Genomic DNA, 20,967 nt, shown 5'->3' on the forward strand with positions numbered 1-20,967 from the left:
CTGAATCTCCAAATTTTTGTTATGGTGTGTTTTTTATTTTCATTCAGTTTGAAATATTTAAAAATTACCTGTGTGGTTTATACTTTGACCTTGGATTATTTGGAAGTGCTCTGTTCAATTTACAGACATTTAGGAAGTTTGAGATATTTTATTGTGATTTAGTTCTAATTTAGTATTGTTCTGATCAGACAAAATATTCTGTATGATTTCAGTCCTTTGAAATTTAATGAAATTTATTTGTGACCCATCCATATGGTCTATCTTAATGAATGTTCCATTAGATAAGTGAAGAAAATATGTGCTTTGCTGGGGTTGAATAGTGTTCTATAAATGTCAAATTAAGTTGATAGTGTTGTTCAAATATTCAGTATTCTTTCTAATGTTTTTATGGATTTGCCTATAGTTTTGTTAATTTTTGTTTCATGTATTTGAGAATTTTATGAGTTGCAGATATATTTAATATCGTTATGTCTTCTTGATAAATTCACCCTCATTATTAAATGTTCCTCTTTATTTCTGGTAATTCTCTGTATTGAAATCTACCTTGTTTGATATTAATATAGCCACACCATCTCATCTTTCTTTATTTCTGGTCTTTGCACTGTGTATGTTATTCCATCTGATTAAAGTATAATGTCTTTCTTGGAAATAGCATGAATTAGAGCTTGCTTTTTAAAATCTGGTTTGATAACCTTTGCTTTTTTAAATGGGGTATTTAGTGTATATACATTTAAAATAATTATTGCATGTTTATTGTTAGGTCTTTTGTCTTGCCGTTTGTGTTGGTCCTATTCTTTGTTCCTCTTTTCCTCTTTTCCTGGCTTCTTTTGGGTTACCTGAAAATATTTTAGTATTCCATTTTACCTCCTCTGTTGACTTTTTATTTATGTCTCTTGTGTTTTCTTTTTTTTTTTTTTTTAAGTGGTTGCTCAGAGCTTACAATTTGTATTTTAAACTTATTACAATCTTCCTTTATAAGTATTTTACTGCTTTAGGAACAGTATACTTCATATTACCCCCTTTCTGCACATTATGCTCCTTTTACATTATGTTTCAATTCTAGTTAGGCTTTAAACTTCACAATATACTTATTTTTTATTTTTTTAAGTAGTCAGTGGTCTTCTACACACACACACATTCACAGACATTTAAAAAGGCCTTTATAGTTATTGGCATATTTACCTTTCTTTTGCTGTTCATTCCTTTCTGCAAAACCAGATTTCTATTAGTGTCATTTCCCGTCTGCTTAAAGAAATCCTTTTAGCATTTCCTGTAGTGCAGGTCTGTTGGATTCAAGTTCTCTGAACTTTTGTGTGTTTGAAAGGCATTTATTTTTACTTCATTTTTAAAGGATATTTTCACTGAATATAGAATTCTAGGTTGACAGGTGTTTTTTTTTTTCTTTTAGCACTTCAAAGTCATTGTTCCATTGTCTTCTGGATGCCATCGTTTCTAGTGAGAAATTAGCTGCCATTTTTATATTTGTTCACCTGCATTAATCTATCTCTTCCCCCCCAACTGCTTTTATAATTTTCTCTTTAGTTTTTGAATATTTGCAGTTTGACTATGATGTGCCTTGGCATAGTTTTCTTTTTATTATTCTACTTAGATTTCACTGAGTTTCTTGGACATGTGGGTTGGTGTCTTTCATTAGTTTTGAAATGTCTTGGCTGTTATTGCTTCAGATATTCTCCATTTTCTCCTTTACTTCTGGAACTCCAGTTATATGTGTGTTAATTTGCTTTTGTCCTGTAGATCCTGGATGCTCAGTTTCTGTTTTTGTTTGTTTGCTTTTTTTTAAAACCCCTCCCTCTTTATGTTTCAGTTTGGATAATTAAGAATTAAGGGGAAACTCTTATTAACACTTCTTGGAATAAAAAAAAGGCAACCAATAGCTTTGCTATCCTAATACTACATCTGACATTTTAGGAAAAAAGATTGATTTGTTCAGACTCTAGGCTGCAGCTGCCAATAATGGAGGAAAAGATTGTTTAAAACATTGATTGAAACTAAAAATAATCTTAGTTTTCATTTTTATTTAGTGAGTAAGATTTCAAAATATTTAGACTCTTGTTATAAAAAATTAGCCCAGTATGTTCTTCAAATAAAATTTTAGGTATGTGTTTCCCATTTTATATTTTAGCAAATTTATATTGCTATGCAAGTGTTTACATATTTTATATTAAAATATAAAATATTTGGTTTACTGGTTTTGCCAATCATCTTGAGTAGTTTTTTTACTCCCAACTGAATCTTTTAAGAAAGCTTAATATGACAAATTAGATTGCTATTAATTGCTGCTTTTAATGGGAATATGTTCTTATGAATAGTGTTCTATTAAAAAAAACCCTTTTTCTTCTTATCCTTTCCCTTCTTATCCTTTCCTTGATTTGCTAGAGGAATTCAATGATAGAATTTTGCGACCAGAGTTATCAAATGATGAAAAGCTATCTCTTCATAAGGAGTTGCAGAAGATTTATAAAACATATTGTTTGGATGAAAGTATTGACAAAATTAGATTTGATCCCTTTATTGTAGAAGAGATTCAAAGAAGTAAGTCAAAGATGATGATGAGAATGAATTCTATAGCTCTTTTATAGTCTTGAAAGAATTTTAGTATTCATTATCTGTTTGTTTTTGTAGCAGTTGTATGAGATATATATACAGTTATTAGCTTGTTTTACTGATCAGACAAAGCTTTGGTGAAAAAACTTCTTTGCAATTTTCATAACTAATTCATATCTGAACTGGAGCTTGGTTGTTCTAATTCATCATTCTAGTGTGATTTCTATACTTTACAGTGGAGTTTCTGCAAAACATAGTTTTAGGAGTATTTGTATGCTCTTTTACCATCATGAATTTTAGAATAATACATAATGTACTTATGCTGCCCTTAAATAATTTCTACAATAGAATTTTTTTTAATAGTTGCTGAAGGCCCATATATAGATGTTGTGAAACTTCAAACTATGAGATGTCTTTTTGAAGCATATGAACATGTTTTTTCTCTATTGGAGAATGTATTTACCCCTATGTTCTGCCACAGTGATGAGGTAAGTCAAAGTATCAATCTTGTTTGAGGTTTTTTTAATACAAAATTTAGTAGTGGCTTTGATATCATTAGAAGAGTGATTCAAATAACAAAATAAACAGCAAAATAAGATTAATTAAGAAGGTGAATATTCTTTTCCACTAACTAACTTAATGGAGATTAGAAGCTAATTGTAAAACCAGTTCTCAATACTAAAACCATTTTTGTATTTATGTGACAGTGTAGATTAGATCCAAAGTGGTCTACCTCATTTGTCCTATGCCTGAGTGGCTTTGTAGTCTTGCGGCAATGGAGAAACAGCATTCTTCCTGTATACACATTATTTACAGAGTTGTGGAAATCAAACGGCCTGAATATCCCTTTTTGCAGTATTTTAATCCTTATCCTATTTGACTGTGTCAGTGTTCACTTTATTTAAATAACTTTTTGTTTCTCTTTAAATTGGAAAGTACTAAGGTTGGGTACCATGTTTCAATATCAAATATTAGTTTACTAAATCATAATTATTTTTGAAGTATTTCAGACAACTTTTAAGAGGTGCAGAATCACCAACACGAAATTCGAAATTCAACAGGTAGGTGTAGTCAACCATACTTATGTTTTGTTTTTGAACTTGCTCATGCTAGCCATTCTGTGATAACATCATTATCTTTATTAGCTATTTTTCTGAATTAATACGTGGTTTCTTTGCTACTTAGGTGGATAAGATATTCACTAATACATTGTAATACTGTATTACATATAATAACATAAAAATGCCTGAAATTCCTTTAGGAAAATTTAATGAGATGTACACCCTTGGCTTGCTACTCTCATAGTTAATATATGTTAGTGTTCGATTACTTGCTTATTTTGACTATAGACTGCATGCATAAGTGAAATGAACAGACATCTCAGAATTATAGACAGTCCACTTTCTTCCCCCTGGAGAAAACTTTTTATTAGAGTTCTTACTGGATAAAAAAGTGAACACCTTTTTCTCCCTTTCTATTCTGGCTCTGTGAAAATGTAAGTGAGCAGTCAAATAATCTAAAGAAAGGTAGCAGAAGAGAGAAGCATTATATGTAAACTGGATAATTAATATTCTGATTTGCCTTTACAATATTATATGTACAAAATTGGCACAGATATCAAATCTATAATTCTAGAGAATAGATATTCATATTGCTTTCAGCACCTTCCAGTTAGTCTGAACAAGGATCTAGTAAATATATAAATAAATTGGAGATGTGCTACAAAGATAGAAGTAGATAGATCAGAAAATGAAGCTGTTTTTTAGGTAGTATATTCTCTCATTGGGAGAATATATTGCATTTTTTTTTAACATAACCAAGAGTTGTAGACATAGATTTGAATTTTTTTGAATGTTGAATATTATTTCTTATGTCATTCTTCAGTAGAAAGTAGTGTACATGTAATAACTTTTTTGCAAGGTGGAAAATATTTTCATAATTATTTGTAAAGATATCACTCCTTTACTTTTGCCTAGGAGTTTATAAAAATGTTTGAACATACATGATTATATCTAGTATGAACATACTGGAAAATACAGGTTTATTTTCTATGTTGTTTTTGGGGCTTAGTCTCTGCATACTTTGCTCTGTATAAAATAAATGGTATGCTTATTGAGGGCAAAAATACAAAGCTAGTTCCTGATATATTGAGGTGTTTTTTTTTTAATAATCCCATTAACAAACAATCATTATCCCTATCCATTCCCATACCTTTGAATTCACCATCATCAACATATCTGAACATATTAGATTATCATTCTCCCTCACTAACTTTTGTCTATCACTAGGTCCCAAATATTCTACATTGTAAGACATTGATCAGGGAGTTCATAGAGGTGGTAACATACACTATCTCTCCTTTTGTGTCTGACTTTTTAAGAACTTTTTTAATGATAGAGAATTCATACCCCCAAATCCCCAAAACTAGTCAGCTATTATGCTTTGTTTCTCTTGCTTTTATATGTTATTCTTAAGGATTTCTTCCCTTTGCAAAAATGAATGCTATTCACCTGGGTAACTGTTAGAACTTTTAAATTTTGTTTTGGGTTTTAAAAGGGAAACTTGTTAATATTTGGGCTTTCTCTCTGTCCTTTCCGTATATAATTTCACATATCTGTTATTGCAGAGGTAGCCTAAGTTTGGATGATTTTCGGTAAGTTTCAAAACAGCATGTGATTCTTTTTAGTATAAATTATCTGTTTAAGTCAGGAAGTACACCCAGCACAACCTAAGTGCAACTGAAAAAAAAAACAAAACAAAAAAAACATTGTGCTATTACTGCCTTTACATCAGTTATTTGGAATATCCTTTTAAAATTAGCCTCTACTTTGATTCTAGATAGCTCCTTTTTGAAATCATATAATAAAAATATCCTGATAAATTTAAGAGATTTTGATTATTTTTTTTGCCAGTATCTAGCTTATTGAGGCTCCTGACTCATTTTGTTTTTGCTCTTGTCGCTTTTGCTAAATTATTTTAGAATTATTTGAGTTTAAAGAGCCTTTTTTTTTAAAGCAAGTATAGTAATGTTTCTGTGCTTCCTGGCATAATCATGGTGAGATATTTTAAAAATGCATATTTCCAAAAAGCCCGGTTGCTTTATAGTCTATCTAGACTTTAGAGACTAGAATAATCTAGAGACTAGAATAATAGAGATTTTAATAATATTGTCAGTGTTTTCATATTTGTTTTTGGAAATATATTTCTTCTATCAGATAGAACTGTCTACATTTCTGAATTTTCTTTTAAACACCAATTGTACCCTTCTTTAAAATAATATTCTAGTTTAAGTACCCTTTTTACTACTTACTACTTATTAGAGTTTTTCCAATTTAAAAATGATAGCGTAAGTTTGATTTGCTCCTCTGACATGTGTAAGATGTACATGTCACTATATATCTAGTTGTTTAAAACGATCAACATTTTATTTCTGTAATTGTTGCACTATTTCAGTAAATAATTTGATTTTGCTTGTAGGAATAATGGTTATCCATTAACTTAGGCATTCAAGACATACCTTTCTCAGATTTTAAAATAAGTCATTTTTATTTAGGTGTCTGTTGTAAGGGCAGTATTACATAGTGAGCCTGAGTTGTAAATTGGATAAATTTTATATTTAAATTTTATATTTGCTTAACTGTGGCAGTAGGCTCTAATGGAGGACACTTGCTGCTTTTGGCTTATGTTTTTTGTTCGTTTCTAGCTATTTCTGCTTTTAGAAATTCACTTTTGATAAAAACATGCAAAACCTGCCTTTAATATTTACAGCAGAAGCAGGCTGTGCCCTTGAGCTGTATTTGCTTTTACCCTTGTTTTCATTGCTAACCCTTCCCTTGGCATTTGGTCTTTTTCTTTTTATTACTTTAAGATACATTTTATCTTTTGAGTATTTATATAGTTATAAAGTTTAATTTTGCTTAATTTTCCTAAGTTCCATCTAAAAATGAAATGCTAAGAAGGTCATAGTTTTATATTTCTTTCTATTGCATTATGTTATTTTAGTCACATGTTCAAAATGAATATTCTGTTTTGAACATTGGTCTTACCATATTTTTGTATGTCTGTCATTTCAAAATATGTATGGCTGTAAAAACTGTATATCACTAGGGGGCTTCTCATTGTTGAAAATTTTCATTTGTTTTGAACTTAGCAGGTAAATTTCCAATATTTATTAATAAATATTGTCCCTTTTATTCATCCCGCAAATGCCCTGTAACTTTTAGTTTCCGAGATGTTGGAACTTAATCTGTGATTTGAGAGTTATGTTAGGTGTACCTTCGTTTTACCATTTTCAAAACTGTTTCTTCTTTGGTTTTTTTTTAATCATTGTTTAGAGTAAACTAGGTGGTTGTGATGATTTTCCATGTATTTGATACATTTTTTTGTTTAATATTTAGGAGCACGCAGAAAAGAGGAGAATCATTTGGAATCAGCAGAATAGGTAGCAAAATTAAAGGAGTATTCAAGAACACCACAATGGAGGGAGCTATGTTGCCTAATTATGGTGTAGCCGAAGGAGAAGATGACTTTGTAAGTAAAAATTCTCCTTATTTGATGTATGGCATAAATTTTATATGGCATAAAAAATTGGATATGCTCATTTGTTATTTCCCCTCTCCTTATATGACCTCTTACTTTGGACTTGCTTTCATTTCCCCATTCTTTCATTTGTTATTATAGTTTCATTATGCTAATGTAATTTGTAAAATTATTGAACATTAAGTTATTGCTTACTAAAGCAGAATAGTTTCAAGCTGAGATATTTCTAGTAGTCAAACAATTTACCATCTTTTGAGTAGACTTTTACTTCAGGCCCTGGTGTTCTCTCTTTCCAACTTAGTGCTCCAGGTATGTGGAGTTGTGAATAGTGCCCTAATCCTTTGCTACTCAAACTGTAATCTCTGAACCAGCAGCATCAGCATTACCTGGGAGCTTGTTTTAAATTTCAGGACTGTACTAGACTTACTTAATTAGAATTTGCATTTTAACAAGATTTCCAGTTGATTCATATGCTTATTATACCCACCATGCTATTTTATTTCTCTGTATCTTTGCACATGCTACCCTACCTGAAATGCCTTTCCTTCCTTTACTTTACCTAGAAAATTCATACTTATCTTTCAAAACCCAGCTGTTCTCCTATAAACCCTTAATTGAGTCTCCAAGTAGAATTAAATATCTTCTCCTTTGTGCCTTTACTGTATCATATGTTAAAGCATGTGCCCTATTATATATTTGAAATTATGTATTTATGATTTTTTTCCTCTACTGGACAGTTCCATGAAGGCAAAGTTTGTCTTATTTGTACTTTTCATTTGTTTAATGACAGAAGCCCTGGATCCTCATTTTGCCTTTTAAATGACCTTGGCACTCGGGATAACACGATGACTAATCATTGACCTTGCCCTTAAGAAATTTCACTAACATGGCTATAAAAGGGATAAAAGTAGCAATAATATTGACAATGACAAGGGAAAAGGAGACAGAGGAGAGAAGAATAAACAAACCCCTTTCTTTTCTTTACCCCTTTCATTCTACCTATGTCCTGTTGCATGGATGAATTGAGATTCGCTGATTCTTAATAACTTAAATGGAAGCAAATCTCATTTAAGCCTTTTTTGTTTTCTTTTTTTAGGTAATCTAAATACAGCATTTTATTTTCTCTTTATACCCTTGCTTTTCCTTACAAATGTGGGTAAAAGACAAGACAGTAGAACAGAGCAGGGTCTTTTTCAGAATATTTGTTTATGCTTTTTAGTTTTCAGCATATTATTGTCCCAATTTTTTAATAAAATAGAAAAGTAGAAAGAATTTAAAAACAACTACCCATAGTCCTACCACCCATTAACTACTTTTATTAATATTTTAGTGGTTTTCTTTTTTTAAAAAATACCTTTCCCTTCCCACCCACATAGATTATATTATATACACAGTTTGCTATCTTGCTTTCTCCTTATTTTATGTTATGATGAAGGCATTTATCACAAAAATTAACTCAGAATGGACGAAAGATCTCAATATAAAAGAAAGTACCATAAAACTCCTAGAAGATAATGTAGGAAAACATCTTCAAGACCTTGTATTAGGCGGCCACTTCCTAGACTTTACACCCAAAGCACAAGCAACAAAAGAAAAAATAGATAAATGGGAACTCCTCAAGCTTAGAAGTTTCTGCACCTCAAAGGAATTTCTCAAAAAGGTAAAGAGGCAGCCAACTCAATGGGAAAAAATTTTTGGAAACCATGTATCTGACAAAAGACTGATATCTTGCATATATAAAGAAATCCTACAACTCAATGACAATAGTACAGACAGCCCAATTATAAAATGGGCAAAAGATATGAAAAGACAGTTCTCTGAAGAGGAAATACAAATGGCCAAGAAACACATGAAAACATGTTCAGCTTCACTAGCTATTAGAGAGATGCAAACTAAGACCACAATGAGATACCATCTCACACCAATTAGAATGGCTGCCATTAAACAAACAGGAAACTACAAATGCTGGAGGGGCTGTGGAGAAATTGGAACTCTTATTCATTGTTGGTGGGACTGTATAATGGTTCAGCCACTCTGGAAGTCAGTCTGGCAGTTCCTTAGAAAACTAGATATAGAGTTACCATTCGATCCAGCGATTGCACTTCTCGGTATATACCCGGAAGGTCGGAAAGCAGTGACACGACCAGATATCTGCACGCCAATGTTCATAGCAGCATTATTCACAATTGCCAAGAGATGGAAACAACCCAAATGTCCTTCAACAGATGAGTGGATAAAGAAAATGTGGTATATACACACGATGGAATACTACGCGGCAGTAAGAAGGAACGATCTGGTGAAACATATGACAACATGGATGAACCTTGAAGACATAATGCTGAGCAAAATAAGCCAGGCACAAAAAGAGAAATATTATATGCTACCACTAATGTGAACTTTGAAAAATGTAAAACAAATGGTTTATAATGTAGATTGTAGGGGAACTAGCAATAGAGAGCAGTTAAGGAAGGGGGAACAATAATCCAAGAAGAACAGATAAGCTATTTAACGTTCTGGGGATGCCCAGGAATAACTATGGTCTGTTAATTTCTGATGGATGTAGTAGGAACAAGTTCACAGACATGTTGCTATACTAGGTAACTTTCTTGGGGTAAAGTAGGAACAGGTTGAAAGTTAAGCAGTTATCTTAGGTTAGTTGTCTTTTTCTTATTCCCTTGTTATGGTCTCTTTGAAATGTTCTTTTATTGTATGCTTTTTTTTTTTTTTCAATTTTTTTTTCATACAGTTGATTTAAAAAAGAAGAGAAAGTTAAAAAAAAAGAAAAACAAGGAAAAAAAGATGTAGTGCCCCCTTGAGGAGCCTGTGGAGAATGCAGGGGTATTGGCCTACCCCACCTCGATGGTTGCTAACATGACCACAGACATAGGGGACTGGTGGTTTGATGGGTTGAGCCCTCTACCATAGGTTTTACCCTTGGGAAGACGGTTGCTGCAAAGGAGAGGCTAGGCCTCCCTATAATTGTGCCTAAGAGCCTCCTCCCGAATGCCTGTTTGTTGCTCAGATGTGGCCCTCTCTCTCTGGCTAAGCCAACTTGAAAGGTGAAATCACTGCCCTCCCCCCGTACGTGGGATCAGACACCCAGGGGAGTGAATCTCCCTGGCAACGTGGAATATGACTCCCGGGGAGGAATGTAGACCTGGCATCGTGGGATGGAGAACATCTTCTTGACCAAAAGGGGGATGTGAAAGGAAATGAAATAAGCTTGAGTGACAGAGAGATTCCAAAAGGAGCCGAGAGGTCACTCTGGTGGGCACTCTTTTTTTTTTTTTTTTTTTTTTAAATCTTCATTTTATTGAGATATATTCACATACCACGCAGTCATACAAAACAAATCGTATTTTCAATTGTTCACAGTACCATTACATAGTTGTACATTCATCACCTAAATCAATCCCTGACACCGTCATTAGCACACACACAAAAATAACAAGAATAATAATTAGAGTGAAAAAGAGCAATTGAAGTAAAAAAGAACACTGGGTACCTTTGTCTGTTTGTTTCCTTCCCCTATTTTTCTACTCATCCATCCATAAACTAGACAAAGTGGAGTGTGGTCCTTATGGCTTTCCCAATCCCATTGTCACCCCTCATAAGCTACATTTTTATACAACTGTCTTTGAGATTCATGGGTTCTGGGTTGTAGTTTGATAGTTTCAGGTATCTACCACCAGCTACCCCAATTCATTAGAACGTAAAAAGGGTTGTCTAAAGTGTGCGTAAGAGTGCCCACCAGAGTGACCTCTCGGCTCCTTTTGGAATCTCTCTGCTACTGAAGCTTATTTCATTTCCTTTCACATCCCCTTTTTGGTCAAGAAGATGTTCTCTGTCCCACGATGCCAGGTCCACATTCCTCCCCAGGAGTCATATTCCATGTTACCAGGGAGATTCACTTCCCTGGGTGTCTGATCCCACGTAGGGGGGAGGGCAGTGATTTCACCTTTCAAGTTGGCTTAGCTAGAGAGAGAGGGCCACATCTGAGCAACAAAGAGGCACTTGGGAGGAGGCTCTTAGGCACAATTATAGGGAGGCCTAGCCTCTCCTTTGCAGCAACCGTCCTCCCAAGGGTAAAACCTAAGGTAGAGGGCTCAACCCATCAAACCACCAGTCCCCTATGTCTGTAGTCATGTTAGCAACCATCGAGGTGGGGTAGGCCAATACCCCTGCATTCTCCACAGGCTCCTCAAGGGGGCACTACATCTTTTTTTCCTTGTTTTTGTTTTTTTTTTTAACTTTCTCTTCTTTTTTAAATCAACTGTATGAAAAAAAAGTTAAAAAGAAAACAAACATACAATAAAAGAACATTTCAAAGAGACCATAACAAGGGAATAAGAAAAAGACAACTAACCTAAGATAACTGCTTAACTTCCAACATGTTCCTACTTTACCCCAAGAAAGTTACCTAATATAGCAACATTTCTGTGAACTTGTTCCTACTATATCCATCAGAAATTAACAGACCATAGTCATTCCTGGGCATCCCCAGAACGTTAAATAGCTTATCTGTTCTTCTTGGATTATTGTTCCCCCTTCCTTAATTGCTCTCTATTGCTAGTTCCCCTACATTCTACATTATAAACCATTTGTTTTACATTTTTCAAAGTTCACATTAGTGGTAGCATATAATATTTCTCTTTTTGTGCCTGGCTTATTTCGCTCAGCATTATGTCTTCAAGGTTCATCCATGTTGTCATATGTTTCACAAGATCGTTGCTTCTTACTGCCGCGTAGTATTCCATCATGTGTATATACCACATTTTCTTTATCCAATCATCTGTTGAAGGACATTTGGGTTGTTTCCATCTCTTGGCAATTGTGAATAATGCTGCTATGAACATTGGCGTGCAGGTATCTGTTCGTGTCACTGCTTTCCGATCTTCCGGGTATATACCGAGAAGTGCAATCGCTGGATCGAATGGTAACTCTATTTCTAGTTTTCTAAGGAACTGCCAGACTGACTTCCAGAGTGGCTGAACCATTATACAGTCCCACCAACAATGAATAAGAGTTCCAATTTCTCCACAGCCCCTCCAGCATTTGTAGTTTCCTGTTTGTTAAATGGCAGCCATTCTAATCGGTGTTAGATGGTATCTCATTGTGGTCTTAATTTGCATCTCTCTAATAGCTAGTGAAGCTGAACATTTTTTCATGTGTTTCTTGGCCATTTGTATTTCCTCTTCAGAGAACTGTCTTTTCATATCTTTTGCCCATTTTATAATTGGGCTGTCTGTACTATTGTCATTGAGTTGTAGGATTTCTTTATATATGCAAGATATCAGTCTTTTGTCAGATACATGGTTTCCAAAAATTTTTTCCCATTGAGTTGGCTGCCTCTTTACCTTTTTGAGAAATTCCTTTGAGGTGCAGAAACTTCTAAGCTTGAGGAGTTCCCATTTATCTATTTTTTCTTTTGTTGTTTGTGCTTTGGGTGTAAAGTCTAGGAAGTGGCCGCCTAATACAAGGTCTTGAAGATGTTTTCCTACATTATCTTCTAGGAGTTTTATGGTACTTTCTTTTATATTGAGTTCTTTGGTCCATTTTGAGTTAATTTTTGTGTAGGGGGTGAGGTAGGGGTCCTCTTTCATTCTTTTGGATATGGATATCCAACTCTCCCAGCCCCATTTGTTGAAAAGACCATTATGACTCAGTTCAGTGACTTTGAGGGCCTTATCAAAGATCAGTCGGCCATAGATCTGAGGGTCTATCTCCGAATTCTCAATTCGATTCCATTGATCTATATGTCTGTCTTTCTGCCAGTACCATGCTGTTTTGGCAACTGTGGCTTTATAATAAGCTTCAAAGTCAGGGAGTGTAAGTCCTCCCACTTCGTTTTTCTTTTTTAGAGTGTCTTTAGCAATTCGAGGCATCTTCCCTTTCCAAATAAATTTGATAACTAGCTTTTCCAAGTCTGCAAAGTAGATTGTTGGAATTTTGATTGGGATTGCATTGAATCTGTAGATGAGTTTGGGTAGAATTGACATCTTAATGACATTTAGCCTTCCTATCCATGAACATGGAATATTTTTCCATCTTTTAAGGTCCCCTTCTATTTCTTTTAGCAGAGTTATGTAGTTTTCTTTGTATAGGTCTTTTACATCTTTGGTTAAGTTTATTCCTAGGTACTTGATTTTTTTAGTTGCTATTGAAAATGGTATCTTTTTCTTGAGTGTCTCTTCAGTTTGTTCATTTCTAGCATATAGAAACATTACTGACTTATGTGCATTAATCTTGTATCCTGCTACTTTGCTAAATTTGTTTATTAGCTCTAGTAGCTGTATCGTCGATTTCTCAGGGTTTTCTAGATATAAGATCATATCATTTGCAAACAATGAGAGTTTTACTTCTTCTTTTCCAATTTGGATGCCTTTTATTTCTTTGTCTTGCCGGATTGCCCTGGCTAGCACTTCCAGCACAATGTTGAATAACAGTGGTGACAGCGGGCATCCTTGTCTTGTTCCTGATCTTAGAGGGAAGGCTTTCAGTCTCTCACCATTGAGTACTATGCTGGCTGTGGGTTTTTCATATATGCTCTTTATCATGTTGAGGAAGTTTCCTTCAATTCCTACCTTTTGAAGTGTTTTTATCAAAAATGGATGTTGGATTTTGTCAAATGCTTTTTCAGCATCTATTGAGATGATCAATTGATTTTTCCCTTTTGACTTGTTAATGTGTTGTAATACATTGATTGATTTTCTTATGTTGCACCATCCTTGCAAGCCTGAAATGAACCCCACTTGGTCATGGTGTATGATTTTTTTAATGTGTCTTTGGATTCGATTTGCAAGTATTTTGTTGAGGATTTTTGCATCTATATTCATTAGGGAGATTGGCCGGTAGTTTTCCTTTTTTGTAGCATCTTTGCCTGGTTTTGGTATTAGATTGATGTTAGCTTCATAAAATGAGTTAGGTAGTGTTCCAGTTTCTTCAATGTTTTGAAAGAGTTTGAGTAAGATTGGTGTCAGTTCTTTCTGGAAAGTTTGGTAGAATTCCCCTGTGAAGCCATCTGGCCCTGGGCATTTATTTGTGGGAAGATTTTTGATGACTGATTGGATCTCTTTGCTTGTGATGGGTTGGTTGAGGTCTTCTATTTCTTCTCTGGTCAGTCTAGGTTGTTCATATGTTTCCAGGAAATTGTCCATTTCTTCTACATTATCCAGTTTGTTGCCATACATTTGTTCATAATATCCTGTTATAATTTTTTTAATTTCTTCAGGATCTGCAGTTATGTCACCTTTTTCATTCATTATTTTGTTTATATGGGTCTTCTCTCTTTTTGATTTTGTCAGTCTAGCTAGGGGCTTGTCAATCTTGTTGATCTTCTCAAAGAACCAACTTTTGGTGATATTTATCCTCTCTATTGTTTCTTTGTTCTCTATGTCATTTATTTCTGCTTTAATCCTTGTTATTTCTTTTCTTCTACTTGGTTTAGGATTGGTTTGCTGTTCATTTTCTAGCTTCTTCAGTTGATCCATTAGTTCTTTCATTTTGGCTCTTTCTTCCTTTTTAATATATGCGTTTAGTGCTATAAATTTCCCCCTCAGCACTGCTTTTGCTGCATCCCATAGGTTTTGGTATGTTGTGTTCTCATTTTCATTTGTCTGTATATATTTAGCAATTTCTCTTGCTATTTCTTCTTTAACCCACTGATTGTTTAGGAGTGTGTTGTTTAACCTCCAGGTATTTGTGAATTTTCTAAGTCTCTGATGGTTATTGACTTCTAATTGTATTCCATTGTGGTCAGAGAATGTGCTTTGAATAATTTCAGTCTTTTTAAATTTATTGAGGCTTTTTTTATGTCCCAGCATATGATCTATTCTGGAGAAAGTTCCGTGAGCACTAGAAAAGTATGTGTATCCTGGTGATTTGGGATGTAATGTCCTGTATATGTCTGTTAAATGTAATTCATTTATCAGATTGTTTAGGTTTTCAGTTTCCTTATTGGTCTTCTGTCTGGTTGATCTATCTATAGGAGAGAGTGATGTGTTGAAGTCTCCCACAATTATTGTGGAAACATCAATTGCTTCCTTTAGTTTTTCCAGTGTTTCTCTCATGTATTTTGTGGCACCTTGATTGGGTGCATAGACATTTATGATTGTTATTTCTTCTTGTTGAATTGCCCCTTTTATTAGTATGTAGTGGCCTTCTTTGTCTCTCAGAACGTCCCTGCATTTGAAGTCTATTTTATCTGAGATTAATATTGCTACACCTGCTTTCTTTTGGCTGTAGCTTGCATGAAATATTGTTTTCCATCCTTTCACTTTCAGTTTCTTTGTGTCCCTGTGTCTAAGATGAGTGTCTTGAATGCAACATATTGATGGTTCATTTTTTTTGATCCATTCTGTGAATCTATATCTTTTAATTGGGGAGTTTAATCCATTTACATTCAGCGTTATAACTGTGAAGGCATTTCTTGAATCAGCTATCTTATCCTTTGGTTTATGTTTGTCATATTTTTCCCCTCTCTGTGTTAATATCCTTTATTTTACCCATACCGAATCTCTTTAGTACTGAACCTTTCTCCAAGTCTCTCTGTCCTTTCTTTGTTTCTCTGTCTGTAGGGCTCCCTTTAGTATCTCCAGTAGGGCAGGTCTCTTGTTAGCACATTCTCTCAGCATTTGTTTGTCTGTGAAAAATTTAAGCTCTCCCTCAAATTTGAAGGAGAGCTTTGCTGGATAAAGTATCCTTGGCTGGAAATTTTTCTCACTCAGAATTTTAAATATATCTTGCCACTGCCTTCTTGCCTCCATGGTGGCTGCTGAGTAGTCACTACTTAGTCTTATGCTGTTTCCTTTGTATGTGGTGAATTGCTTTTCTCTTGCTGCTTTCAGAACTTGCTCTTTCTCTTCTGTGTTTGACAGTGTGATCAGAATATGTCTCGGAGTGGGTTTATTTGGATTTATTCTATTTGGAGTTCGCTGAGCATTTATGATTTGTGTATTTATGTTGTTTAGAAGATTTGGGAAGTTTTCCCCAACAATTTCTTCGAATACTCTTCCTAGACCTTTACCCTTTTCTTCTCCTTCTGGAACACCAATGAGTCTTATATTCGGACGTTTCATATTATCTATTATATCCCTGAGGTCCGTTTCGATTTTTTCAATTTTTTTCCCCATTCTTTCTTTTATGCTTTCATTTTCCATTCTGTCATCTTCCAGGTCACTGATTCATTGTTCAACTTCCTCTAGTCTTGTACTATGAGTGTCCAGAATCTTTTTAATTTGGTCAACAGTTTCTTTAATTTCCATAAGATCATCCATTTTTTTATTTAGTCTTGCAATGTCTTCTTTATGCTCTTCTAGGGTCTTGTTGATTTCCTTTATCTCCCGTACTATGGTCTCATTGTTCATCTTTAGTTCTTTGAGTAGCTGCTCTAGGTGCTGTGTCTCTTCTGATCTTTTGATTTGGGTGCTTGGGCTTGGGTTATCCATATCGTCTGGTTTTTTCATATGCTTTATAATTTTCTGTTGTTTTTGGCCTCTTGGCATTTGCTGAACTTGATAGGGTTCTTTTAGGATTTGTAGACCAATTGAAGTCCTTATCTCTAATTTATCAGATCTACAACTTCGTGGAGTACACTTTCTCTAACTAACCAGCAGGTGGCGTCCACGAGCCACCTGTTCTCCACAAGCCAGTTCTCCCCTGCTTAGCCTTTTTGGTGAGTGGGGGAGTGAGTCTTGTGGGGTCCAATTGGTGTACCAAGCTTGCGTGTGTAGTTGGTGTTGCCCGCCCTGTATATGGGGTGTGTTTCTGGGCAGTTAGGGAGGGGGGGTGGCTCTAACAATCAAATCTCCCTGGTGATCCTAGAGTTTTAAAGCTGCTGCAATAGTCTAATCCTTCAGTTCAGTCCTGCCACAGTTTGTCTCTGCCACTGACCCACAAGTCCTTGGTATTGGCGTATGGCTCCTGAGACTTGCAAGTGGGCCCCTCTTCCAGGCTGTGCACCCCGGGTCCTCTGTTGAGGGATGACTGTGCTATGTCACAGGTGAGTGCCGTACCCCCAGGGCAGTTCTGGGCTGCTGGACTGTGTAGGGAGGCTCCCAGTCTGCTGAAATGATGGCTGAATGGGGCTTTATTAATTCACACTGCTCCACCTTCCCAACTCTGGGACATTCAGCTGAGGTTGCAGGGAAGGCTAATGTCCACGCCCAGTTTTGTTGTGTGTGCCTGTTATTTGAAGCACTTCCGTCACACTGGGTTGTCTGGGGCAGCTCTGGGCTATGGGGCTTGCGATGGGCAGGAGTGTTTCCTGTCCACCAGGATGATGGCTGTGAGCGGACACCCCCCTTTTCTTGGGAAGTTGTGGTGTTTAGTGAATTTTCTCAGCCACTGGATTATTGCCTTTTGTCTCAGAGCTCTCTTAGTTCTGCTCTTGACTTGACTTGCCCAAATTGCAAGTCTTTGAAGCTTTCTGTATTGGGCTTCTTAGAGTAATTGTTTTAGAAAAAGAAAAAAGGATTAAAAAAAAGGGCCCTCCTCAGAGATCTAATGGGTTATTGAAATGCTAAGAGACAAAGCAATTAGGGCCATTAAGGAAAGGTCCACAGGGCAGAGAGATCAGCTTTTCTTCGGGATTTGCATATGAGCCTCAGGGCCTGAGCTCTGCCCTTCCCCTTTCTATGTTCACCAGAGCTCCAAAAATCCTCCACTTTTATTTTGGAGTTTTTCGTGTTGTTTTTTTTTCTATGCCTGTCTCCTCTCTGCTGGGCTGGCTGCTCTCAGATTCTCTGGTGTCTGGTCTCAGTCTGTCTATGGTTGGAGTCTGGATCAGTAGAATGAGTTTCTGATAAGGGCTGCCACTGCAGTTCTCCCTTCTCCTTCCCGGAGCTGACAGCCCCTCCTCCCACGGGACTGAGCCTGTCAGGGAGGGGTGCGGGTCCCCTGGCCACAAAAACTTACAGATTTTGCTGATCTCAGCAGTTCCACGTTTTCATGAGTGTTGTATGAAGTATGCCCAAAGTCAGATTGCTCTGTGGTGTCCAGTCCACGCAGTTCCTGGCTTTCTACCTACTTTCCTGGAGGAGTAACTAAAACATACAGCTCACCAGTCCGCCATCTTGCCCCTCCTCCTGGTGGGCACTCTTATGCACACTTTAGACAACCCTTTTTAGGTTCTAAAGAATTGGGGTAGCTGGTGGTGGATACCTGAAACTATGAAACTCCAACCTAGAACCCATGAATCTCGAAGACAATTGTATAAAAATGTAGCTTATGAAGGGTGACAATGGGATTGGGAAAGCCATAAGGACCACACTCCACTTTGTCTAGTTTATGGATGGATGAGTAGAAAAATAGGGGAAGGAAACAAGCAAACAGACAAAGGTACCCAGTGTTCTTTTTTACTTCAATTGCTCTTTTTCACTCTAATTATTATTCTTGTTATTTTTGTGTGTGTGCTAATGAAGGTGTCAGGGATTGATTTAGGTGATGAATGTACAACTATGTAATGGTACTGTGAACAATCGAATGTATGATTTGTTTTGTATGACTGTGTGGTATGTGAATATATCTCAATAAAATGAAGATAAAAGAAATACCTTTCCCTTCCCACCCACATAGATTATATTATTTATACAGTTTGCTATCTTGCTTTCTCTTTACTTTTTGTTATGATGAAGGCATTTATCCATGTTATTGTAAACTTTTCAAAACATACTTTGTATGAGGAAAATGTGATTTTTATTCTTTGTTCTTTTCATTACTGGAACTACAAGCTGTACTTTAGCTTTAGGAATAGGAGGCCATCTAAAAAATGGAAAGAGTTTGTTTTGATTTGTCCTGGCCCAAGGAAGAAGGAAATTATTTTTTGGAAGGAAAGATAATAATAATAGAGAGTAGGAAAAGCAGGCAAACTAATCTGTAATATTCTCAAAAGAAGAGGCAAATGGTGCCACTTATGATTTAGAGGGCACTGTGCTAATTCTAAGCTGTTGGACTTTGGGGAATTCTCTTTACCTTGTTTAGGATATTTAGAGAAAAGGGAAGTTGCCAGTGTCATTGCCAGGGCTAAAGTGGTTTGTGATCCAAAATTGGGACCTGGAACACACATTCTTTAGAAACCTTTATATAATCATTTGGTAGCAGAGCCTAGTGGCCAAGAGCACAGATTCTAGAGCACAGCTTCCTGGGTTCCAGATTTACAATTTACTTGCTGTGTGACTTTGGGCAAGCTGCTTACATTTACTGTGAATTAGTTTCCTCACCTGTGAAATGGGAATAATAGTATAACTTTATATAGGGATGTTGTGAGGATTAAGTAAGTTTTATATGTTAAGCACTCAGAGCAGTGCCTATCACATAATAAGCACAATTGGCACCATACAGTATTATAATACCATCAATGCATAACTATACTGAATGTAAATTATGGATTAAATCAGGATTTGTGTCCTGGCCTGGAAACCTAAGCTCAGTATATAACATTGGGTCTATCTGAAAATGCATTTCTATCCAAGTTCAGAACTGATTTACAAGTAAAATTCTGGAACATAATATGCCCATTGGTAAGTCAGCAGTTGTCTCCGTATAGGAAAAGATGATAACGTTAGTATTTCACAAAGAAATAAAGGGACATTTCCCCTTTTATCTCCTATTTCCCTTATTCCCCGTCCCCTTTGTGGAGGAAGCGTCTATTTGAAAACACAAAAGCACATTTTTCCTTTTCCTTTGTCACAATTATTTTCAAATGGCATTAAAGGAAGCCCAGAAAATTCTTAGAGAAATATTGCCCTGGAGAATTTTCATTAGACTTTGCAGATATTGCAAATACCATTTACATAGTAACAGTAGTAAATTATAAAACTTTGACTTTGTATTTCATTGGTATTTTTGTATTGTTAAGAATTTTGTTTTCCCATTTCATTTTGTAGGACTTCTTTTATTTAAGAATGTCCTATTTTTTGTTTTTTGACTCTTAGGCAGTTTGTTAAATAAATGATAATTTGATGATCCATTTTACTTTCTTTCCTCAGAAGCCAGGTCCATTAACTAAAATACAGTTGTAATAACCATGGAAAATGCTATCTTGTACCTCAGGCTCCAAGAGGTGGAGTGGTTCTTGCCCACACATGTGCTTCTTCCAGCTTTATAAGGAGGTAACCTTACTCCACAAAAGGCAAAGCCCACCACCTGTCATCTATTTTCAGAGCTCATTTTTTGGCCTTGAAGACTTTTTTTCTTTTCAACAGTGCTTTAGGAAGTCCTCCTGAAATCACTAACAGTTTTATTAGGGATTATTGTAAGTCAATTGAGTACAAGAAAAGAAAAAAGGATAATTACCAAGAACTTTTTCTGGGTGGGAGGATGGGGGAACAGAGATTCACTTAGGAGAGAGATGGGAACCAGGTATAGGAGGAAAGTACAACTGAGAGTGAATGTAGAATGTCAGAATGCTGGAAATAAGCTACTTTCCTCTACTGGTTTGCTCTGACTAGGCTAGTCAGAATTCCCGTTAAGTGGTCAACCTTTGACTTACATGCCTTAAAAAAAAGTATGTTCAAGATGATTGTGTTTAATCTGTAATGTTTTGTCCCTTTGAACTTGAATCAGAGATGTCTAGACCAGGTATCATAATGTGCCAGATTCAAAGATTCTTTTACAATTTAATGAATTAGAGATAGTTTTTTCTTTCTTTAAAGTGTCTATTTCTACAACATGTAGTTTTCCTTTTTTATGTAGCTGCTCTTCCAGTAATGTATTTTTAAAAATATTTATTATTTTAAACATTTATGTTATTAAAATTTTAGAAGAGATTAGAAAAACTTTTAATTTCTTAAGACTTTTTTTGCTCCAATTCTGTATCATTTAAGTAAGTGTAGTCATTATGCAAATTTATTTTATTCTGCTTAA

The 20,967-nt window shown here is 35.4% G+C and overlaps 1 protein-coding gene across 5 annotated transcripts in view; it reads left to right on the plus strand.

Moving 5' to 3' along the window:
• The window catches only part of SNX14 (sorting nexin 14), a 110,145-nt gene that overhangs the window by 62,286 nt on the left and 26,892 nt on the right, over positions 1-20,967 (plus strand). For 3 of the 5 annotated variants that reach the window (XM_037842077.1, XM_037842078.1, XM_037842081.1), the window contains 5 exons: positions 2,398-2,553; positions 2,929-3,053; positions 3,568-3,626; positions 5,192-5,218; positions 6,963-7,095. In XM_037842077.1, the coding sequence (XP_037698005.1) occupies positions 2,398-2,553; positions 2,929-3,053; positions 3,568-3,626; positions 5,192-5,218; positions 6,963-7,095 (500 nt within the window). The remainder of the gene's footprint in view (positions 1-2,397; positions 2,554-2,928; positions 3,054-3,567; positions 3,627-5,191; positions 5,219-6,962; positions 7,096-20,967) is intronic. The other 2 variants (XM_037842079.1, XM_037842080.1) reach the window with 1 other exon arrangement.

This window comes from Choloepus didactylus, chromosome 7, assembly GCF_015220235.1.
Source record: "Choloepus didactylus isolate mChoDid1 chromosome 7, mChoDid1.pri, whole genome shotgun sequence".
NCBI classification, from domain to species: domain Eukaryota; kingdom Metazoa; phylum Chordata; class Mammalia; order Pilosa; family Megalonychidae; genus Choloepus; species Choloepus didactylus.